The sequence below is a fragment of the Hyaena hyaena genome, unplaced genomic scaffold (genome assembly GCF_003009895.1).
Source record: "Hyaena hyaena isolate Hyena2069 unplaced genomic scaffold, ASM300989v1 scaffold_687, whole genome shotgun sequence".
Taxonomy (NCBI): Eukaryota; Metazoa; Chordata; class Mammalia; order Carnivora; family Hyaenidae; genus Hyaena; species Hyaena hyaena.
The window spans coordinates 739,219-764,471 of NW_024081320.1; the positions used below are offsets into that span (position 1 = coordinate 739,219).

Here is a 25,253-nt window from a genome sequence, read left to right on the forward strand (position 1 = left end):
TTTCAAAACTTTACACATAGATTTACTATATAACCCACCAATTCCACTTCTAGGTATATTTGTCTTTCTCTGACTGACTAATTTCGGATAGAACTGCTATAAACATTGGGGTGCATATGCCCCTTCAAAACAGCACAACTGTATCCCTTGGATAAATACTTAGTAGTGCAATTGCTGGGTCTTAGGGTAGTTCTATTTTTAATTTTTTGAGGAATCTCTGTACTGTTTTCCAGAGTGTCTGCACCACTGTGCATTCCCACCAGCAGTGCAAAAGTGATCCTCTTTGTCTGCATCCTTACCAACATCTGTTGTTGCCTGAGTTGTTAATGTTAGCCATTCTGATAAGTGTGAGGTGGTATGTCACTGTGATTGTGATTTGTATTTCCGTGATGATGAATGAAGTTGAGCATGCTTTCATGTGTCTGTTAGCCATCTGGATGTCTTCTTTGGGAAGTGTCTATTCATATCTTTTGCCCATTTCTTCACTGGATTGTTTATTTTTTGGGTGTTGAGTTTGATAAGTTCTTTATAAATTTTGGATACTAACCCTTTATCTGATTTGTCCTTTGCAAATATCTTCTCCCATTCCATTGGTTGCCTTTTAGTTTTGCTGATTCTTTTCTTCACCTTGCAGGAGCTTTTTATCTTCATGACGTCCCACTAGTTCATTTTTGCTTTTGTTTCCCTTGCTTCCAGAGATGTGTTGGGTAAGAAGTTGCTATGGGCGAGGTCATAGTATTTGCTGCCTGCTTTCTCCTCTAGAATTTTGATGGCTTCCTGTCTTAGGTCTATGCCTTTCATCCATTTTATTTTTGTGGATAGTGTAAGAAAGTGGTTAAGGTTCAATCTTCTGCATATCACTGTCCAGTTTTCCCAACACCACTTGCTAAAGAGACTGTCTTTATTCCATTAGATATTCTTTACTTGTTTGTCAAACATTAGTTGGCCATACATTTATGGGTCCATTTCTGGGTTCTCTATTCTGTTCTCTTGATCTCAGCATCTGTTTTTGTGCCAGTATCATACTCTCTTGATGATTACAGCTTTGTATTACATCCTGAAGTCTAGAATTGTGATGCCTCCAGCTTTGGTTTTCTTTTCAGAATTACTTTGGCTATTTGGGCTATTTTCTTCTTCCATACCAATTTTAAGATTGTTTTCTCTAACTCTGTGAAGAATGTTGGATTGGGATGCATTGAATATGTAGATTGCTTTGGGTAGTATCGACATTTTAACAATATTGTACTTCCAATCTATGAGCATGGAATATTTCCCCATTTTGTTTGTGTCTTCTTCAGTTTCTTTATGAGCTTTCTATAGTTTTCAGTGTATAGATTTTTTTTTTATCTCTTTGGTTAGGTTTATTCCTAGGTATTTTATGGTTTTTGGTGTAATTGTAAATGGAATAGATTCTTTGATTTCTATTTCTGCTGCTTCATTATTGGTGTATAGAAATGAAACTGATTTCTGTGCATTGATTTTATATCCTACAACTTTACTGAATTCATGGATCAGATCTAGCAGTTTTTTTGGTGGAATCTTTTGGGTTTTCCATGTAGAGTATCATGTCATCTGTGAAGAGTGAAAGTTTAACCTCCTTCTGGTCAATGTGGATGTCCTTTATTCCTTTGTGTTGTCTGATTGCTGAGGCTAAGACTTCCAATACTGTGTTGAAGAACAGTGACAAGAATGCAGATTCCTGTCGTGTTCCTGACCTCAGGGGGAAGGCTCTCAGTATCTCCCCATTCAGGATGATATTAGCGTTGGATATTTTACATATGAGTTTTATGATCTTGAAATATGATCCTTCTATCCCTACTTTCTTGAGAATTTTTATCAAGAAAGGATGCTATATTTTGTCACATGCTTTCTCTGCATCTATTGAGAGGATCATGTGGTTCTTGTCCTTTCTTTTATTAATGTGATATATCATACTGATTGATTTGCAGATATTTAACCAATCCTCCATCCCAGGTATAAATCCCACTTGATGGTGATGAATAATTACTTTATGTATCATTGGATTGGTTGGCTAGTATCTTGTTGAGAATTTTTGCATCCATGTTCATCAGGGAAATTTGTCTGTAGTTTTCCTTCTTAGTGGCGTCTTTGTCTGGTTTTGGAGTCAAAACCATCTGGTAATTACCATCTGGTAATGCTGGCCTCATAGAATGAGTTTGGAAGTTTTCCTTCTATTTCTATTTTTTTTTTTTTTTTTTTGAACAGCTTCAAAGGAATAGGTGTTAACTCTTCTTTAAATGTTTGCTAGAGTTCCCCCTGATAAGCCATCTGGTCCTGGACTCTTGTTTTTGGGGGATATTTTTTATTATCACATTTTTGGTTGAATATTATTTGCCATACTGTCTAGGAGAAAGACATATGGAAGTTATTTATGGTTTTAACCACAGCTTATTATTATTACTATTATTTGACAGTAATTCTTAATGAGGAGATAGATCTTTGATAGTCATTGGGTTGTTGTTGTTTTTTTTCTTTTTTTTACAAACTGTAACTCCATATTCTGTAATGCTGTTCCTGATGAGGAGCAATTACCTCTCTGAGAGGCATTGCCTTAGTTAAGCACAGATTAGAATAGGTGTTATTACTTTTTATGTGTATTTGTAGAGACAAATACATGAGTACCACTGATCTAAGGTGAAGCAGACATCTTTCTTTCAGTATTTTATTTATGTAGTTAATCAACAGCTACCTCCATGATTTCTAGTTTTTATTCTATGGATCACAAATCTCAATCACCAAATTGAAGTCTAACGCTGCATTTCTGCCATTCCTCTAAGGCTGAGAGCCCCTGTTAATTCCTGCCACTGCGGCTCTCCCTGCCACACCACAGCCTACATTTTGGTGTAGTTCTCATTGGAGAGAGAATGGAAATTACAGCAAAGCAAGTTCAGGAAGTGACTGTCAATACCCTCATCACATTCTGCTGCCTCTTTGATATCCCAAACCCCTTAGGGACATACACACTGTGATCTCATGCTACCTAAAGTATCCCTGTTGAGCATTCTTGAAGTTACATGCTTATCCCAAGAACAGAGGCAAATGTGACATTTAAAGGGACTTTTTACTTCAAACTGAATGTAAGGGTGACAGTTGCACAGCAGTTACTTGTCAGAGTTTAATGACTAAAATCTATACACTTTTTCCCCCCAGGTTTGGTATACTGAGACCTTCTTTGAGAAAAATATTCTGATATACTTGAAAACACTTCAGATTTGGAGTCAAAATGCTACTCACCTTACAATTTACTAGCCGTAATGTGCTTCAGCAAGTTATTCATCTCCTCTGCTTGTTTCTTTGATTTTAAAATATGAATATATTGACATAGTACCTACCTTTAAATTCCCATAGTGACATCATTGTAGAAATGGAGATGATGTCTGTATGAATGCATAATTATTATATGTGGTAATAGTCATGTTCCTTGCTTATACATGAAATCAATATTATTTTATATACTGAGATTATTTTGAACCAACATAAAGTAAAAGATTTTTTAGTTTCATTTACATGACCAATAGTTTCAACCCAGTTCATTTGTAATGACAGAGGACCTTAAAAATAACAATGATTTTGCAATCAGGTGTGCAACATAGGTAAACATTAGGCATTTTTATAATTAAAATAATGCAAAGTTTTTAATAAGCTGTATTACACATGGACTGCTAACGGTGCACAATCACTGTATTACTTCTTTTATAATCGTGCTTTTAGTATTCCATTGAAACATGGCCAGTGAATGCACAATATTCTTAGTTACCATTATGAGGGGCTCTGTATATTACAACGTCTCCACTGTGTCTGCCGTTAGCTGGAAAAATGCTGGGAGGAACAGCAGCTACTATCAACAGGGAGCCATATTAATTATTTGAAATGTGCCTCATAAGAGGAATCAGCAGAGTTTATTACAAGTCGAATATTACTTGAAACGGGAAGGTTACTCTAACTGTTATCATAATCTATGTATCATTAACTTTCCTTGTTTAGGAAAAGAGATTAACAACCCTGTAAATTGCTATAGTAAATGTGTAAAATATAACTGCATATCCCCATTGTAGAAAGAAAGTGGTGGGTCTTCCACTTCTACCCAAACCTTTTTTTAGAAAGAGATTTAAAAACTAGCTTTAGAAATGGGACTGACTCTGTGATCGTGCTTTCTTGCCTCAAAATTCTAATTGCTTACAGAATCATCAGTATGCAACGTGTAGCCTATGAACATTAGAAAAATTTTTAGTTTTTAAACTAGCAACTTTTTCAATCATCATCTTGACCTTCAAATCAACACCTTAACTGATAAGACAGAAAGTATATTACAAATATGTATGTGAGCTGGCAGAATATTTTACAAGGACTAGAAAATGAATTCATCTGCCTACTTTTTTTAAAATGTTATTCTATTATTTTTGAGAGACAGAAAAAGACAAGGCATGAGCAAAGGTGGGGTAGAGAGAGAGGAAGACATAGCAGCAGGCTCCAGTCTCTGAGCTGTCATCACAGCTGGATGTGGGGCTAGAACCCACAAACTGTGAGGTCATTACCTGAGACGAAGTCAGACGCTCAACTGACTGAGCCACCAGGTGTGGTGTCTCCTTTTTATATTGTGGCTAGTTATTGTTTTTCCATAAAACACACTTAGCAGGAAGGGGTAGTTTTCTATTCAAATAATAGAAGTAAATTATGAAAAATAAAATACAAATTAACCAGTTATAAAGTTATCTAAGTAAGTGCTACCCGAGTGTTATTTGACATTGATGCCAGTCTGCACACTGTATATTACTGGTATGAAATTAAATAAGTGCATAAATTGAGAGTGTTTAGAAACACTTAGGGCAAATTCCTAGATTACTTATTGTCTATTTAATTAAATAATAAAAAATGTGGACTTGTTTATTTGTGTCTTTTTATTCTTCCATTTCATTATTTTTTTGCAAATAATTTTCACTGTAGTTTTAGAAGTGCCATTCCACAATGAATTTGTAATCAATAATTTAAAAAAATAGGTAGTTTAAGAAGGACTGATTTAATCGGTTGATGTTTGGATGATGCAGACTGCTCCTGTGTTTGAATGAATCTGTCGACACAGTTTAATGATAGTTAATTCTGTGCGAAGAAAGATAATGTGATATCATAAAAACCAAAAAAATATATTAAAAGGTATAACTGCTATTTCTACCTGACACTTATTTTTGGGTCAACAGGGCAGGCACATCATGGACAGGTATCATACATCTCTCCACCAATTCACCTTGACTCTGAGCTAGAAAGACCCCCTGTTAGAGGTGAGTTGTTTTATTATTATTATTATTATTATTAATATGATTATTATTTAAAGAAAAACTATTCATTAATTTTTATGAAGTTAATTAAATTATAAATGTTACGTATTTTACAATGCAATACCTGTTTGAAAAGCGAGGGGAGGAATAGTGCACAAGGAATTTGAGAAAAAGCATATTTTATTCATAAATAAAATATGAAATACTGTTCAGAGAAGTATTCTTAAAGCAAAATAAGAAATAGAGATACATTGTGATTCAACTAGTAGAGGACTAGTTGAAAACCAATCAGATTTAGAGATTACCAGATAACCATTACTTTTTTATTTTTTACTGAAACTTTCTTCTATTATCTCTTTTTTAAAGAAATTAAGATGCCTTAACTGAGGTCATATTGACATTTACTTCCTTGCAAAATGATATTTTATATTTTATTATTTTTTTAAATGATTTTAGCATTATTATGATCATTTAGTTTTTAAAATATATAAATTAAAATTGTGTTTTTTTAAATTGATACTATTTGTTTAAAGATTTTAAAAATAACTAACCATACAAAATAAGAATTAAAAGTAACATTCATTTTCCCATAATCTAAATAGATTTTTTTCTGCTTTTAAGCAAATATTATTAATTATTTTCAAAATGTATTATAATGTTCAAGGTTGATGAGATTGATATAGATATGTTTGTGTTTTTATAAATACCAAATATTCTAATTTTTTTTCAGATTTAAGTGATGCAGGATATTCCCTTATACCTTTAACAATATCAATCACTTGATACAATAAAAGTCATTAGGTCTGCTTTTATGAGCATGTTTTATATACATGCGTTTTCCTCTGCCAGGAATCTCTTACATTTTTTTTTTCTGCCCAGTTAGTATCTACCAGTGTTTGAAGGCTCTGCTTTATCTTCAGTTCCTCTGTAAAGTCTTCCCTGGCTATGCACTAGGGAGGAGGAAAGTGAATGTATCTGTTCTCCAAATGCCCCCGGTGCTTGCCTCCATTATTACATTTAAGATATCTGTGTGTTATTTTTCAGCATGCATATTTCCCTTTCTCTTCTGTCAAGGTCTTCAAGGACAGAGACTGTCATAATTATTATTTCTCCTCCAGCCACTGCTATATGTTTGGGATGTAGTGGGAAGTCATACATTGATTTCTAAGTAACTGAAAGTCAAGGTGACAACCTAGGTTCTGAACGATGCATCCACCTTTTTTCAAGAAGAAAAGAAAGCAGGGATGACAATGGAATTCCATGAAATGGGAGCAGAATGAACCAAAACATAAAACTGTGAATGTTCTGACATTTTTAAGGAAATGTGCTTGGTGCACAATAAAATGGGACAGTTCTCAAGGAAGAGACTGGGAAGGTGTGAGAAGTCAGATTGGGAAGGATTCTGTATCAGATGGCAAGAAGGTTATATGGGGGAAAAAAAGGTTACAAAATACTTTTTTTAATATTTTATTTATTTTTGAGAGAGAGATAGAGACAGCATGAGTAGGGGAGGGTCAGAGAGAGAGGGAGACACAGAATCCTAAGACAGGCAGCAGGCTCTGAGCCAGCCGTCAGCACAGAGCCCAACGCAGGGCTCAAACCCAGGAACTGTGAGATCATGACTTGAGCCGAAGTCAGACGCTTAACCAAATGAGTCACTCAGGCGCTCCAAAATACTTTTTTTTTTGTTTTTTAAAGTTCATTGATTTATTTAGAGACAGAGAGAGTGAGCGGGGGAGGGACAGAGAGAGAGGGAGAGAGAGAATCCCAAGCAGCCTACACGCTCTCAGCGCAGAGCCCGAAGGTGGCTCCAGCCCATGAACTGTGACATCATGAACATAGCTGAAACCAAGGGTCAAACACTTAACTGACTGAGCCACCCAGGTGCCCTGAAATACTTTTAAGTTTTAAATTTTTTTTCTAAAATAAAGTAAAAATAAAATTTGTTTTTCTAAGTTAGCGAGGTTTTACATTATAACACTATGTTTTTGATATAAGAAAAAGATCTCTGAAGCCAGTGTAGATGAGGAGAGATTAACAGAGGAAGGCGGTTTCAGTCATCAGGATAAAGATTACTGGGAAATTAGAAGTATGTCTGCTACTATGGCCAAGTCTGAGAAATCTGTTGAAGAGAGACAGCATTTAACTTAATAGACGTAGGGAAAAGGAGCAGAAATGCGTCTGAAGTTTCTATATGGATTAACTGCTTGGATTCTTATGACATAATCCTTCATCATCAGGAATAGATGAATTTTAAATCAGTGCATTGTTTTAGACATGTTAATCCTTAGTAGAATATTTTCCCTACCAAAGATGGAGGTCCATTTATGCAAGTTGGTGACTTTAATATAATTCATTTCTTCTGACATCCCGGTCTGATTTGGGAAGAGTGTGGTAAAGTCAGGGATAGGGTAGTCTAACAGTACACCCCAAAATTTAGTGGCTTAAATCAGGAAACATTTATTATAGTTCGCAGACTCTAGTTGAGTTGTGTGTGTACTAACTTGGCTGAAGTTAGATGTTTAGGAGTTAGCAAGCTGGTTGGTTTTGCAGAGGAAGGAACTCAGTCACATGCTTGGTCGTCACTGGGATGATGGCCATATGGCTGTCATCTTCAAGCAGTCTAGCACAGGCTCATTCTCATTGTGACAGAATTCCCAATAATGGGTAGTCAAGTCCCAAAGTTCAGGTATTTTTCAAGACTCTGCTTGTATCATGTTTGTTATGCCTTATAGGCCAAAGTAAGTCACATAGCTTACCCTAGATGTAACAGGGGAGAAAAAGACTCTTTTTTTTTTTTAAATTTCTTTAATGGCTATTTATTATTTTGACACAGAGAGAACACGATCAGGAGAGGGGCAGAGAGAGAGAGACACACAGAATCCGAGGCAGGCTCCAGGCTCTGAGCTGCCAGCACAGCCCGATGTAGGGGTTGAACTCACTGACTGCAAGATCATGACCTGAGTTGAAATTGGACACTTAACCAACTGAGCCACCCAGGCACCCCACCATCTTTTGATTTGGAACCATAATCCAAAGGATCATGGATATTGAGAAAAGGGTTTTCAGACTACCATAGCAAAACAGAAAAGAATAAAATTAATTTAGAATGAAATAAGACAAAAATTGATAAAATGAAGGGATTTAGAGCCAATTAACTTAAACTTGAGAGTCCCAGACATTTTTATCATTAGTTTCCTCAACTACTACTTATCTCCTCAGAAATAAAAACTTTTCAGTGTCTTTGTGAGGATTAGGGGCAATATAGAATAGAATTGCTCATCCAGTAGGTCCTAGATAAAAATGTGGTTATCACCATGTATTTTGGCGGTCACTTCTGTAGCATATGGGAGGAAATTGGACTTTGAAGCCAGGCAAACCTGTATGACCTTAGGCAGCTTCTGTCTGTATTCTGTAAAACAAGGATAATAATGTTACCTGAGCCAAGTTCATTAGGATAATTATGTAATATATTAAGTATCAAGTTCATGGCAAATATGTAAACTAGACCCGGAAGAGTTAGAAGGCAAGTAGGCATTATTAAAAGCTTTCCTTTACATTGGCATCATCTTGGGGTGCCTGCATCTGACTCCTGATTTCAGCTCAGGTCATATCTCACAGTTTTTGTGCTCAAAACCTACATGGGGCTCTGCACTGTCTGCACAGAGCCTACTTGAGATTCTCTTTCTCCCTCTCTCTCTGTCTCCCTGACTGTCTGTTTCCCTCTCTCAAAATAAGCTAAATAAACTTTAAAAATTAAAATAAAATAAAATGGCATCATCTTGGTCAAAGTAGTGAGGGTACTGACCTGGTAAATAATGAATTGCTAGAACCCAACAGTCATCTCTGCTGATACTTCCCTCAAATCTCACTCTTAGAATGACTATCTTGATAACTGCTGGTTCTCATAGCATTCTTTCCTTGCAGTGACCCAGAGTCATTCCTAAATTATTCTGTGATTAATATAATTGCAGTTAAGAGTTACTAGCTCATGTGCCTTATAGTACTGCAATATTCAAAAAAAGAACACTTAAGTAGGTAAATAAAGAGGTTTGTATAAATCACCATAACACTGAAAAAAAATCTTGGGCTTTTTTTTTCTTAAAACTATTTAATAATTCATTTAAAAACAAATATTAATAATCGGATAGAGTCGATATACTAACCCCATTACTTTGGAACTACAAAGTATTTCCCTTCGACTTTGAACCATCACCTTCTTCATTTGCCTTTTTTTATGTTCTATTTACTTCTGAGAGAGAGAGACAGCATGAACAAGAGAAGGCCAGAGAGAGAGGAAGATACAGATTCTGAAACAGGCTCCAGGCTCTGAGCTAGCTGTCAGCACAGAGCCCAACGCGGGGCTTGGACCCACGAACCGTGAGATCATGACCTGAGCGAAAGTTGGACACTTAACTGACTGAGTCACCCAGGCGCCCCTTCATTTGCCTTTTTTAATTAACTGTATACTCCTACTTATATGTAGTCAAATTATATAAATGAACTCTAGATATTTCTATTACTGTCTATATCTAATACAGAGAGAATTTCTCAAGTAAATTCTAAGTTTTTATAAGAATTTACACAATAAGATATCAGGTTCTTTAAATAATATGGAATTCTAGCTCCAATACTTGGATATTTTGTGTGAGATATGTAACAGTATCCTTTGAAGTACCTAAAAACTGACATAAGCTAACCATTTTGCTTTTCTTTTTCTATTTTTCTACTACAATAATTGTATACATATTTAGAGTATGAGACAGTTTTGTTGACATTTCTTTCTAAGTTTCTCTATATTCTCTCTATATCTCTATATATTCTTATTCCCCCTTCCTGTACCAATTTCCACTAGTCCACATGCATTTTGATGTTTTAGGAATTATTGCTTTATATATTAATTCCTTATGTGTTTTGTAGGCTTATATTTTTATAGGAAACTCATATTTAATTTTCTGACATTCATCAAACTAGCAATACAAAACAGCGATGTTTAAAATGTTATTAATATGGTTACCAATATTAACACAAGGGACTTTTTTATAGAAAATATTAACTATCTCTCAGAAACACATCAGATTGCTTGGGATATTTTGCCATTTTATTCTGTTCTCATCTGAAATATTTTGGATTAGTTGGTACATTTTTATGTATATATAGTGATTGTGCTTAGAGTATTTGAGATAGTGAGCTAATGATTGGTAACTTTGGAATTGTGTTGTAAAATTCTATTCTGAAAAAATAATTAAATAATTATATCTCAGGGGTGCCTTGGTGGCTCAGTCAGTTATGCATCCAACTCTCGATGTCGATTCATTTCATGATTGCATGGTTAGTGAGACCGAGCCCCACATCAGGGCTTGGGATTCTCTCTCTCCCTCTCTCTCTTCCCCTTTTCCCCTCTCTCTCAAAATAAATGAACATTTTTAAAAAGTAATAATGAGGTACCTGGGTGACTCGGTTGAGCATCCAACTCTTGATTTTGGTTCAGGTCATGATCTCACAGTTTTGTGAATTTGAGCCCCACATCAGGCCCTATGCTGACAGTGCAGAGACTACTTGAGATTCTTTTCTCTCTCTGCCCCTCCCCTGCTCACACTCTTTCTGTCTCTCTCAGAATAAATAAATAAACTTAAAAAATAAAAATAAACCAATAATAATAATTGTTATATCTCAAAAATCACATTTTTATCACATTTTCTCTTTTTTTTCCTTCAAGTTCTCTATCATCTATGAATCATTTTGATTTTAATACACATGTCACTATTTTCCCTCCTTTCGGTTGTCTTGATTTCTTTCACTTTCTATCATTTTTTTAGGAAAAAAGGATTATGACATTGATGCATTTATTTGTCATGTTTCTTTTTTGGCATTGTGCATTTTAATTCTGACCAACATGTCCTTAGTAACCATAGGAAAATGTAGTAGCAACTTACTAAATAACCTTGAATAAAATGTAATCTACATTTTAAAATAGCAGCAGTTTATAAATTCTGTGGAACTTACCCACAGATAAGTAAATTTGAGAGATTCTGTTCTTTAAATCTAATGTGATCATACATGGCATTTGGTTACATAATTTATGCCTGTGATGGCTTTATATGCATTCTTCAATTTACAGATTTTATTACTGAAAAGGGGTGTAAATTCCAATAGTTTACTAGTGCATTAATGTCACAATACATTACAAGGTAATTAACCAGAGCTGCCACTATAAACAGAAAAATTGTCACAGCCCTCACTATAAACTACTTAATAAAAATAAGATCCTGAATCAGCATTCACCATTATAGTAATTTTTCTTGCCATATGTCTCATTAATCAGCACTTTAAAAAAAATAGCCTCATCTAAAAGCACTATTATTTTTAAACCTTTCATTATTAAAACAAGTTTGTTATAATTTCTAGTTAATTTAATGGGATTGATTATATATTTCTGAATGTAAGTATGTTCTACATGCTTTTGAGACATTTTCCCATTTTTTAATACTATAATTGGGAATGAAAAACTACTTCGGTGGTTTTGTAGCAGATTTGTAAATAAGCACATTGGAATTCTTAGCAAGATTCATTGCTAAGAGTTGCAGTTCTGGGGGAAAAAAAAGAGTTGCAGTTCTGAAGGTCATGTGTCCTCACCAACTATACTTTGTCCCTGACCTTTAGTTTGCCTCCTCACTATTCATAATGCAAAACCTCTTACCCTTACCCCAGAGTTGTGTCTGTATTACAGGCAGAATGACTCAATGAAGTGGTAGGGTGGGAGTTTGTTTGGAAGCTGAATCAGAATCCTATTAGCAGAGGTGTCTATTATTTGAGATTCAAATAAACCAGTTGAGGCATGCCCTTGAGTTGATACTTTATTGTTTTGTTTTTGATGTAATTTGCATCATTGTTTTCCAGTATGAATGTGTGAGAGCTTAGCAATTATAGAACCCTACCTAGGAATTCTTCATAACACAGTTAGCAATTTAAGTTAGATAAATTCCTGTCAAGAACTAAGAAGAGACATTCTTTTCTGAAAAAGTTTTCCATTTATATTACTAAGAATGTTTTTCTTTTGTTCTACTGTATATAAAGTTTGATAGTTACTGATACTCTCCACCTTCCAGTATAATAAACAACTAGTAATAAAGCTGGTGAAAGCAGTATTATATTTACTTTGTATAATCTTTCTTTAGGTAAGGTCTTTTATTTAATTAGAAGCCGAATGCCAAATAAGCTAAAATATTTGAACACATGTGAAAATTTTCATCTATTTTTTACTTTTTTTTAATTTGCTATAATAAACTGAGTAATATAAATATGGTTCAATTGGCACATAATCAATGAACTAGAATAATGCCAGGCATTAAGTTTCATGTGAAAATTGAATTACATTCAGCAAATCCATATTGAAAATATTTTTTAAAGTTCAAAACAAACAGATGGTCCTGCCTGATGCATCTATATTAAAAATAGGCTGTAGCCAAAGATTTAGCCTCACACATTAGAGCCATTAGCACACGATATTATCTAGTGGAATGTAAAAACATTTGAGATTGATTAAAATAAAATAAGAACAAGACATCTGGCATTCTTATCGAGGTGTCTCCAGGCCTAATTTTCAGTATTCTTGATGATATTTTTCTAACTTATCTTGTTAGCAGACATTATATGGTAGAAGATAATTTCCTAGTTTTATCCATCCTTAACCCAAGGGAATAAACATGAAACTTGCATATAACAGATTGCTTTGACCACGGTAAATAAGCATGCTTTTCCTATACTTGTAAGTGTCAAACTTTTTTTTGTACTGTGCTTAAAGTACACTGTGAATACCTACAATGTAGAGCTTGTTAATGGTAAACATCATTCCCATTTATTTAATATGTATCTTGTGTCAGACATAGGAAAAAGCATTTTATCTGCGTTGTCTCATTTAAGCCTTACAAGGATCCTGTCACTTTTTCATTCAGACTTACTGGTCATCATCATTGTATTTCTAGCATCAAGTATACCACTATAACACTATCTAGTAATAATTGAAATTGGGTTGGATTTAATTGAAGTTAAATTCTAAATGATAAAAGGTACTTTTTATTCAATATTATTAGGATTAAGTGAGTGTTCTATAAATTATAACATACTTTACAAATGTAAGTTATTATTTAAAAGCCAACATTTATCATTTGAAATGACCTAACACCATCCTGCAGGTCTTTGTGGTATATAATTTGTATGTTGAGAATAATTATACAAGGAAGTAGTATGACCTGGTAGTGTTTTACAGTGGGTTCTTGGTCATCTTGTCCTGATAGTTTCTCAGTAAGCCTGAATGAGAAGTGAGATAGAGTTTGTTTGAATACTACTTCCATACTGGCTCGTGGAATGATATTCATAATAATCAAAGGGCATTAAATAGAGGCTTGATACCGTTGTGATCTGAACATCCTCCTTCAGTTTCAGTGTGGCTGATGGCAGATCCAGTGATAATGATCCTTGACTTGAATATGTTTCCTACATGGAGCCTATGGCTCAAGGGAAAGGAAAGTCTCTGGAACTAGGCTGTGTCTAAGCATCCCCCGCCTGCCCAACACGGCTCCCCAGCTCCCTGTGCCTTCTCCTAAGATTGCTCACTGACTCAGCTCTCCTAAGATTGTTCCTATGGATTACAGGACTGACTTATCTTGGTTTTATTTGGCTTTTATTCTCATTCAGAAAGATGAGAGTATAGCTTCTTTATCTTGTTCAGAGAGAAAATATTTAGTATTTTCTGAATGTCACAACTTTTTTTATTGCTAGTCGGTAATAATAATAGTAATGATAACAAGAGTTAACATTTATTATTCAAATTAACTTTCAAAAATCATACATTAAAACTGAAAATTATCCATATGTCCCCCTCTCTCCCAATTCCATAGAAAACCAACATAATATTCTTCTGAATATTCTACTGGATATCATCTTTTTTGAGTGGACATGGATAGAACATTTAGTAATATTTAATAAATGTTAATCACTTAACATTTGTGCCTGGCTGTATTTGAAGTACATGATACGAATTATTATGTCAATAAGTTCCTGAATCTCATGAAGCAGGTAGTATTCTTACTGTATTTTTGTGAATGAAAAACTTGAGCCATAGAGATTTTCTCATGAAGCAGGTAGTATTCTTACTGTATTTTTGTGAATGAAAAATTTGAGCCATAGAGATTTTCTTTTTAACTTCATAAAGGTCAGACTAAGTATTACACATTGGAGCCAGGTTCAAGCCCAGTTATCTATAAAAATTCTGCTCTGTCAGTTTTTCATTTATACAAAAGGAACTGTGACTTCATTTCCAAAACAACATACTTTAGGAGGTAATTAGTAATGAAACATATTACCAGAAGGGATGGGGTGGGGGGAATCTATAGTTATAGGAAAAAAAAAATTCTCACTATCTCGATTAGTCATCTTATGAACATAATATAGCACAAGTCACTACCCAGTGACCAAAAAGGTTTTTGCGTGTCTATTGTCTTCTTCAATAAAATAGAATAATGTTCTATTTATTCTGATGGTACACTGTTACTTTCTGCTCTTTTCGCAAAGAATCTTTCTGTTTCTCTCAAAAGAAGTATCTGAAATCATACCATGAAACAAGAAATCAGGGGCGCCTGGGTGGCTTAGTCGGTTAAGCGTCCGACTTTCACTTAGGTCATGATCTCGCGGTTCATGGGTTCGGCCCGTGTCGGGCTCTGTGCTGACTGCCAGCTCAGAGCCTGGAGCCTGTTTCAGTCTGTGACTCCCTCTCTCTCTGACCCTCCCCTGCTCACGCTGTCTCTCTCTCTCTCTCCTAGAAATAAATAAAACATTAAAAAAAAAACAACAACAAGAAATCAGACATTGTGATAGAATATCCCATTTTTGTAGTTTTAAATATTCTCTCCCACTAATGATTGTTATTATTTGTGAAAAGAATTTTATACCAGTATACTAAAAATAATTATCTTATTGCTTGGAGTAGAGAGCTAACTGATAGTTGTGCTGACTGCTACTACCAAAGCCTGGGGTGGGACAAAGGAGGAGGTTTTGACTTCCAAATGGAAGAGTCACCTTTAATCCCACCTACTGAATGCTCACAGCTGCAAGGTTTCCAATTTTTTTGGTGTACTCATGTACCCACTCCTTTTCCGGAGTATCTTCCTTAATATAATAATTCTTACTTGACAATAGATGTAAAAGGTAACATGATAAAATTTATATATGATAAATCCTTAAATTTTAAAATACCTCTTACTCTTAGAGTCAGTTGCCTGAGACTAGATAAGATCTCTTTTCTCTAGATACATCTGTATCACCAGACAGTAAGGACAGTAAGTGCTGGGAATGTTAAGGACACAGCATCCACTTATATATCAGTACTCGGCAAATGAGGATCTCGTTTCCTCGGCTGATAAAAGGCATATTCTTCTCTGTTGGAAGTGTTGACTTAGGCTATTATTCATCCTGTAACACCCCAAACAGTATTACCTTCACAAGAAGGGGCACTTTATCTCCCCCAATGTGTACTAAGAAGTACTTTTCTCTGTTAGTTTTATCTCTGGGTCCAGCAACTATTTCCAGTTCTTGAGTCCAGGGAAAAAAAAAAAAAAGACAATTTCCCTCACTGGAGCAGATGCTCCTATTAAGTTTGGCATCACATTCTCCTAGGTGCAGTTACATGGAAGTATGTAGCTTAAATACTAACACTTGCATTTAATCTCATAAATCCACTGCAGTTTGCTAACTATATGACCTGTTTCCCAAGATTGTTTAAGTATCAAATACCAAATATATTATATGTGAAACTGCTTTACACCCTATAAATTGCTATGTAAATATTGCTTAATATAATTTAGCAGCAGTCTTTATTGTTCCAGTGTAAGATTCAGTACAGCTCAGACATGGTGAGATCAAGAAAATAAGTCTTAAAGAGAGTTTAAAATGTTCTTATCCTCCTCAAATCCTACTGGCTTAACTGTGATAGTTTTATTTTAAAAATAACCATATTTTTTCTGTGAATGTCTATGCATTTAACTTCAAACATGTATCAAACAATACAACTACATATTAGCCTCTCTCTGTGCCCTTCTGAAAGATTAACTGCCATTCAGTATTGACCAAACATTTTCTATTCAGTAACATCTTACGCATGGTTAGAGTCCTAAGTTAGTAAGCAAGGTCAAAACAAAACCAAAAACACAACCCATCTTCAAACATCCTCTAAATTATCCATAAAATACAATATATCCAACAATGACTTATTCCTCAATAATACAACACCTAAACAGAATTACCTAAAACCTCCTTTGGCTGTGATGATACTTGGTGAATAGTATGGGGAAGCACAGAACTGAGGGAACGCTGTCCCTACCCTCCTGTCACTCTGGGTCATGTTCTCATTGATTAAAATGCCAAGTGGAATGTTTTCCCAAATTCTTTTTGAATGTATATAGTTGAATTTAAGCCAAATGAATTTGGATGTGACAATACTATTCTGACTGCCAGCTATTTGGCATGCACTTTACCAGGGGACTGGCAATACCATGGTAGACAAGAGAGAAAAGACGTTTACTCTCATGGGTTTTACCTTGTATTGGAGGAAGTCAACAATAGATCAATTATACATTACATAATCAAGCGGCATGTTGGTGGCTCATTCAGTTAAGCATCCGACTTTGGCTCAGGTCATGATCTCGGGGTTCATGGGTTTGAGCCCCACATCAGCTGTGCTGACAGCTCAGAGCCTGGAGCCTGCTTCCAATTCTGTGTCTCCCTCTCTGTCTCCCTAACCAACTCAGGCTATCTCTCTCAAAAATAAACACTTAAAAATTTTTTTAAAGAAAAAATGAAAAGAAAAACCACACTAGGGAGGTGACTTCTATGCTGAACTGTGAAAAATGGAAGTGAGTTGTGTAATGAGCTGTATCAGTTCTTTGTATATTTTCGATAGTAACCCTCTATCAGATATGTCATTTCAAAATATCTTCTCCAATTAAGTAGGTGGCTTTCTTTTGCTGTTTCATTCACTGTGCAGAAGCTTTCTATTTTGGTGTAGTTTTCAATGGTTTATTTTTGCTTTTATTTCCATTGCCTCAGGAGTACATATCTAGAAAAATGTTGCTACAGTCTATGTCGGATTACTTCCTGCGATCTTTTCAAGGATTTTTATGGTTTCAGGTTTCACATTTAGGACTTTAATTCATTTTGAATTTATATTTGTGTAAGGTGAAAGAAAGTGGTCCAGTTACAGTATTTTCCATGTTGCTGTCCAGTTTTTCAAAAATCATTTGTTGAAGAGGTGGTCTTTTCCCCATTGTGTATTTATTCCTCCTTTGATGAAGATTAAGTGACCATAGAGTTGTTGGTGTATTTCTGGGTTTTCTGTTCTATTCCATTGACCTATGTATTTGCTTTTTGCCAGTACCATACTGTTTTAATTACTACCACTTTGTAATAGAACTTAATATCTGGAATTGTGAAACTTCCAGTTTGTTTTTCTTTTCAAAGATTGCTTTGACTGTTTGAGGTCTTTTGTGGTTCCATACAAATTTTAGGATTTTTTGTTCTAGCTCTGTGAAAAATGTTGTTGGTATTTTGATAGGGATTGTGTTAAATCTATAGATTGCTTTGGATAGTAAAGACATTTTAACAATGTTTGTTCTTCTAACCCATGATCATGGAATGACTTTCCATTTCTTTGCATTGTCTTTAATTTTTTTAATCAGTGTTATATAGTTTTCAGAGTACAGGTGTTTCACCTCTTCAGTTAAATTCATTACTAGATATATTTTTATTATTTTTGGTGCAATTGTAAATAGGACAATTTTCTTAATTTCAATTTTTGCTGCTTCAGTGTATAGGAATGCAGCAGATTACTGTACACTGATTTTGCATTTTGCAACTTTACTGAATTTATTTATCAGTTCTAATTTTTTTGTGTGTGGTCTTTAGGATTTTCTATATGTAGTATCATGTCATCTGCAAATAGTGAGAGTTTTCTTTCTTCTTTATTAATTTGGATGCCTTTTATATTTCTTTAAGTTGTCCAGTTGCTGTGGCTAGGACTTCCAGTGCTATGTTGAATAAACATAATGAGAGAGGGCATCCTTGTCTTGTTACTGACATTAAGGGAAAAGCTCTGTTTTTCACCATTGAGTATGATGTTGGTTGTGGGTTTTTCATATGGTTTTTCACATAAGACCATTATTATGTTGAGATATGTACTTTGCAGAGGATTTTTTATCATGAAGGATGTTGTACTTTGTCAAGTGCTTCTTCTGCATCTATTGAAAGGATATATTCGTTTTTATCCTTTTTGTAATTCATGTGACATATCATGTTGATTGCTTTGTAAATTTTATTTTTATTTTTTTTTAATATTTTTTTTTAATTTATTTCTATGAGAGAGAGAGAGAGAGAGAGACAGCGTGAGCAGGGGAGGGTCAGAGAGAGAGGGAGACACAGACTCTGAAACAGGCTCCAGGCTCTGAGCTGGCAGTCAGCACAGAGCCCGATGCGGGGCTCGAACCCACGAGCCACGAGATCATGACCTAAGAGAAAGTCGGACGCTTAACCGACTAAGCCACCCAGGCGCCCCAGCTTTGTAAATTTTAAACTACACTTGTGTCCTGGGGAAAAAATCCCACTTGATGGTGGTATATGATTTTTTAAAATATATTATTGGATTCAGTTTGCTAATTTTTGTTGAGGACTTTTGCATCTATATTCATAAAAGATGTTGGTTCATAGTTCTCTTTTTTTGTGGTGTCTTTATTAGGTTTTGGTATCAGGTGTCTTTATCTGGCTTTGGTATCAGGGTGATACTGGCATCATAGAATGAATTTAGAAGTTTTCCTTTCTCTTATTATTTATTTATTTATTTATTTTGGAATGGTTTGAGAAGAATGGGTATTAATTCCTCTTTAAAGGTTTGGTAGAGGGGTGCCTGGGTGGCTTAGTCAGTTGAAGGTCCAACTCTTGATTTCAGCTCAGGTCATGATACCAGAGTTGTGAGATACAGCCCTGCATCAGGCTCCATGCTGAGCATGGGGCCTGGTTAACATATTCTCCCTCTCTCTCTCTCTCTCTCTCCCTCTCCCCGTCTGCCCCTATTCCCCACTCGTGCCTGCTCTCTTTTTCTCTCTCTAAAATTAAGAAAATAAAATAAATGTTTGGTAGAATTTGTCTGTGAAGCCATCTGGTCCTGGACTTTTGCTTTTGGGAAGTTTCTTGATTACTTATTCAAATTCATTGCTAGTAATCAGTCTGTTCAAATTTACTACTTTTTCTTACTTTAGTTTTGGTGTTATAGGTCTCCAGGAATTTAATCATTTTTTCCAAGTTGTCCAATTCCTTGGCATGGAGATTTTCATAGTATTCTGTTATAATTGTTTCTATTTCTGTGGTGTTGGTTGTTACTTCTCCTCTTTCATTAGTGATTTTGTTTATTTGGATCCTCTCTCTTTTCAAATAATTCAATTAAAAAATAGGCAGAAGACATGAACAGACATTTCTCCAAGACATACAGATGTCCAACAGACATACGAAAAGATGATTAACATCATCCAACATCAGGGAAATGCAAATCAAAACTACAATGAGATAGCACCTCACACTTGTCAAACTGGCTAAAATCAAAAACACAGGAAACAAGTTGTTGTCAAAATCGTGGAGAAAAAAGAACCCTCTTATAATGTTGGTCGGAGTGCAAACCGGTGCAACCAGTGCGGAAAACAGCATGGAGGTTCTTCAAAAAATTAAAAATGGAATTCCCTATCATCTAGTAATTGCGCTATTAAATATTCAAAAAATACAAAAACACTAATTCTAAGAGATACGCACATTCCTGTTTATTGCAGCATTGTTTCCAATAGCCAAACTATGAAAGCAGCCCAAATGTCTCTAAATATGTGGTTAAAGAAGATGTGGTGGTGGTGGTGGTGGTGGTGGTGATGTGTGTGTGTGTGTGATGGAATATTATTCAGTCATAAAAAAGAATAAAATATTGCCATTTGCAATAACATGGATAGAGCTAGAGAGTATAATGCGAAGTGAAATAAGTCAGAGAAAGGCAAGCACCTTATGATCTCATTAATTTGTGGAATTTAGGAAACAAAACAAGCAAGCAAAGGATAAATGAGAGAGAGAGATTTCTCTAACCAAGAAACAGAGTCTTAAATATAGAGAACAGAATGATACTTATCAGAAGGAAGGTGGCTGGCAGGATGGGAAAATAGGGGATGGGGATGAAAGAGTACACTTACTATGATGAAAGAAATAAAATAAAATGATAAAATGATTTAAAACAGACAAATAAACAAAAAAGAACATGAGTTGGCCACAATTGAAGTCAAAAGATGGTGTGATCAAGGTCCTGAATTGGTATAGTCATGGTATGTTAATTCATTTGTTCACTAAGCAAATACTGATTAGGACCTCATATGTGCCAGGTTTTGATGGAGTTGTGCAGTTTACAAGTCTGTCAAGACTTCTGTTTTCATTAAGCATTCACTCTAGACAGATGAGAGAAGCTAAAACAAACAAAAATTAAACAAATAAATGAACATGATACTGCTGGAACATAGTGAGATGGGGAACTGGAGATATAGGCTGAGTACTTACATAGAACTCAGATCAGGGCAGTAGTTAAAGTAGTATAAACAGATTTTTTTTCCTCCAAAACTATTGCAATGGGAGAAAAGAAACTTCAGTGTAGAGTGGGCGTTGATTTCAAATACAGCATGGACCAGTGGGCATGGATAGCCAAGGAACAGAGCAGGAGATCACTGGATGGAAAATTACTAAGAGGGCCAGGGGGACCCTGGAACAAACTTCATAGGATTCTTGCTAAAGACAGGCCAGAGTGAGCAGACATCACCAAGGAGATGGTTGAGGATGAGGAACATGGCCAGATACAGAGCATGATCAGATATGGAGGGTGGGGTTGTAGCTAAAATGACTTAGTAAGGTTCTCCTTGTAACTGAATTTTACAAGGCAGTGCACAGAGGGTCCCAGAGAAGGTTCAGGTGTCTAATTAAATTTTGGTCAAGCAAAGAATTTTTGTCAGCCTAGTAGGTCATGAAAGGAGCTGAGTTGTTTTGTTTTGCTTTGGGCTTTTTTGTTTTTGTCTTTCACTGTTTATTTATTTATGGGGGGTGGAGGGGCAGAAAGAGAAGGAGAGAGAGAATCTCAAGCAGGCTACACACAGCCTTCAGCAAGAACCATGGGATCATGACTTGAGCCAAAATCCAGTCGGGCGCTCAACTGACTGAATGACCCAGGCACCCCAGGAGCCAGGGTTTTAAGACCTGTGAGGGTTTAGCAACAGAGGTTTGCTAACACAGAGTACTACATAATGTGATTTCAATTTTTAAAAGATGATGCTTGGTGGAGAATGACTTAAAGAGAGGTAAATCCAATCATATTGATATGGCCTTTTCTTAAAATTTCATTTATAGAATTCCCTCTTGTCACTTACATTCTCTGAAGATTCTCTTCCCTTCTGTTCCCTCCATTTTCCACATTACTAGCCTCTGGATAATGTGTGACTTCTCTTCTCTGATTCAGAAATAGCAGAAGGATTTGGAAACAGGCAAATTCACACTGTTGTGGGACCATGTGCTGAGCCCTTTGGAAGCAGGACCTGATAGAACACTTGCCTGGATTCCAATAAATGCCCAGGCAAGGGGTTAGAGTCCCCGCAGGGAGGAAGAGAACATACTAAAACATAACCAATGAAAAGACTACATTTGCTGAATCCATAAGGATCAAATTCTCATGCTCCACACAGAATATTGATTCTTTTAAAACAAGCATCATTTGAGATTCTTGGCTGGTGATTGGGAAGCTGTTAATCTGTTGGGAAGTTAGTCTGAATTGCCTCTGGAACTGGACAAGGCTTCAATGTCCACAATTGATGTGATATGAACTGAGAAGAAAGAAACTGGCAAAAGAGCTTGTAGCTCAGATGGTAATAGATATTTATGTGTACTAAGCCCAGCATTTCTAAGTTCCCTATAGACAATGGGAAACTTTAGAGGACTTAAGGCATGGATAAGGCATTGTTAATACAACTATTTTGCATAGAAATGTTGACTAAAATGTTTAGGATGGATTGGGAGCAGAGAGAAGTAGTTAAGTTACTTAAAGAAAGGTTTCTTGAAAGTGCAAAGTAAAAGACAATAGAAATGGGAAGAATACATGATGGATTCATAATATTCACTGTAGTTAAAGGATAATAAGACTTGGTGATCGGATATGAGAGAGAAATAAGAGATAATTATTTGATTTCTAATTTCAATAATTTGGGTGATTATTGATGGTATTCTGGAAGAAAGGAGTAGTTAATATCCAAACTAAAGATCACCCATTATTAATTTTTGGAAAATATATGTAATATAAAACGTGATTGGAAATTGTTTCCTTTCAGTGTATGGGAGATGAAAAAAGAATAATTTCAAGGGTATCTGAGACCTTTAGCCTTTTACAAGTAATTGAATGGGCCCTTTGGTCACCAGGTGGTTAGTTATCACAAGATGTAATTTATTTAGAAAAGTATGACTAGAGGATTTATGTGATACTGAATCTGATAAAGTTCTTTCCTGGAACCTGAAAGGCATGCCTGCCAGACTTTATTTAGGTTTTAATGAATGAATAAATGAAGCCAAGGCTATAGAGTGAAAACCACCACTGGTTACCAAATGGTCCGTGCCTTTCCTTTGTTTCACTATTTTGAACAATTGTACTTCTTCATTTTCAATGTGTGTGTTCATTTGAGAGGGGTGCCTCAGGGCACACTTGTTTGTTGGTTAGATAAAACCACTCTTGAAGACAGAACAAAGAGCATACAAGCTGCCGCAGCAAGCCTATAAACCTCAGAACACCAGATGGAAAATGTCTTAGCTTTGTACTTGTGATTTCTTAAAAGGAAGAGAGGTAAATATTCAAATTTTGCTTCTGTTGTTTTTTCTGTTATATAAAACTGTGACGTTGATACCTTAGAAAAAATGCATTTAGAAGCAAATCATCAGAGTTTTAAAATCACCTCCCCCCAAGAAAGATTTGTAGTATTATTTTTCTTGGTAAAATCTACCCAGCTAAAGTATTTTCTGATGAGTTTAAATGCATATGAACTACTGCTCTGGAGAATTTCTTAATTGAGTACTTCATTTTGGACTTTATTGAAATGTGTACTTAGAAAACATTGGTGAAATTTGCCATTTCCCACCTGGCACCAGCAACAGCTGGAGCCTGGGCCCTGTTCAATGGCCCACACTCATGCAGGACTAATCTAAAGCAAATGCCACCTTAAAAGCTACCTCCCTGCCCCTTCTTCTGTTAAATGTACCTCAGGCAAAAGGAAGAGCAGGGTATTTTATTGGAGTTCCCGCTATTTGCCTTTCTCTTCTTCTGTTTCCATTCCTATTTCTCTAAAACTATTATGAGTGGTCATACTCTTAACTTTGAAATATTTATAGGAAAAAGATTTGTTTTAAAGGAGCAGATGGGCCAGTTCTAAGACAAGCTGCTGTATTAATAAACATGTGTGGTGCTTTATCAGCAAAGGAGCCTATTTTGACATTTCTTCTGGATGATTTGTATAGCCTATCACTATCACACCTGGTGCAGGGACAATAAATGGGCACTTAATAGTCAAGCAGTGTGCGAACACCTTCCATTATAACTTCATTATGTCAGATATAATCATCTATTACTAAATGTCAGGCACTTAATTTATGATCAGTTGCCCTATGGAATTAGTGGCCATACAAATGAATGGTCCATTCATGTCACTTTCACTGTAAATTTCCTTCTCCTAATGCTGGCCCCTTTTTCAAACACATTTAAATAATTTGATATCCCTTTGGGGTTTTAGAATACAAAACAATTTTTTATATTTAGCAAATTTGAGGAAAGGGCAAATGTGAATCACAGATGATATAAAATATCATATAACAGTACATAACATATGTTAATGTACCCATCTGTCCAAAATAATAATGCAGGTTTTCAGTTTTCTTTACTAAGGAAGCTTAGTTTGATTTTGGTAAAGTGACAATGCTTTGGAGGGAAAAAAACCAAAACAAAACTTCTCCCTAGAGATCTGTTGTACAATAATGTGCATATAGGTAACAACTTTGTAGTTAGTATACATTTAAAATGTGGTTAAGAATAAATTTTCTATGTGTCCTTTAACATGATTTAAAAAAACTTCTCCATTGGACAGCATAAACAAGGATATACTCAAGTGTGGCACTCTCAATAAACACGGTAATATGCACAGGACAGACAATGAAAAGAAAAGAGAAGCTTGCGCCACCTGGGTGGCTAAGTCGGTTAAGTGTCCAACTTTGGCTCGGGTCATGATCTCATGATTTGTGAGTTCAAGCCCTGTGACGGGCTCTGTGCTGATAGCTGAAAACCTAGAGCTTGCTTTGGATTCTGTGTCTGATTCTTTCTCTGCCCCTCCCCCATTTGTGCCCTGTCTCTCTCTGTCTCTCAAAAGTAAATAAATGCAAAAAAAATGTATAAATAAATAAATTGAAGAAAAAAAGAAAAAGAAAGAAAAGAGGTGCTTAGGTTTATGAAAGGGAAGCTGAGAAAAAGAGCAAAGGAATTACTTTGTAGGATTTTAAAATCAGTGTTCCCAGGGCACCTGGGTGGCTTAGTTGGTTGAGCATTTGACTCTTGATTTTGGTTCAGGTCATGATACCAGAGTTGTGGGATTGAGCCCCATATCAGGCTCTGTACTCAGCATGGAGCCTGGTTATGATTCTCTCTCTCTCTCTCTCTCTCTCTGTCTCTCTCTCTCTCTGCTCCTTTACCCTGCTTGCACTCTCCCTCTCTCTAAAATAAAAATAAAAACAAAATCAATGTTCTCTGCTCTCATCTTCAGAATCATCTGGTCCTTTTCTTTGAATGTGAGAACATACAGTCTATGTTTATCAGTCTAT

At 35.5% G+C, this 25,253-nt stretch overlaps 1 protein-coding gene across 1 annotated transcript in view; it reads left to right on the plus strand.

The window, feature by feature from the left end:
* ADGRL3 (adhesion G protein-coupled receptor L3) overlaps positions 1-25,253 on the plus strand; it is a 516,039-nt gene that overhangs the window by 279,770 nt on the left and 211,016 nt on the right. Inside the window, exon 7 of the mRNA XM_039217419.1 lies at positions 5,217-5,297. Coding sequence (XP_039073350.1) covers positions 5,217-5,297 — 81 coding nt within the window. The remainder of the gene's footprint in view (positions 1-5,216; positions 5,298-25,253) is intronic.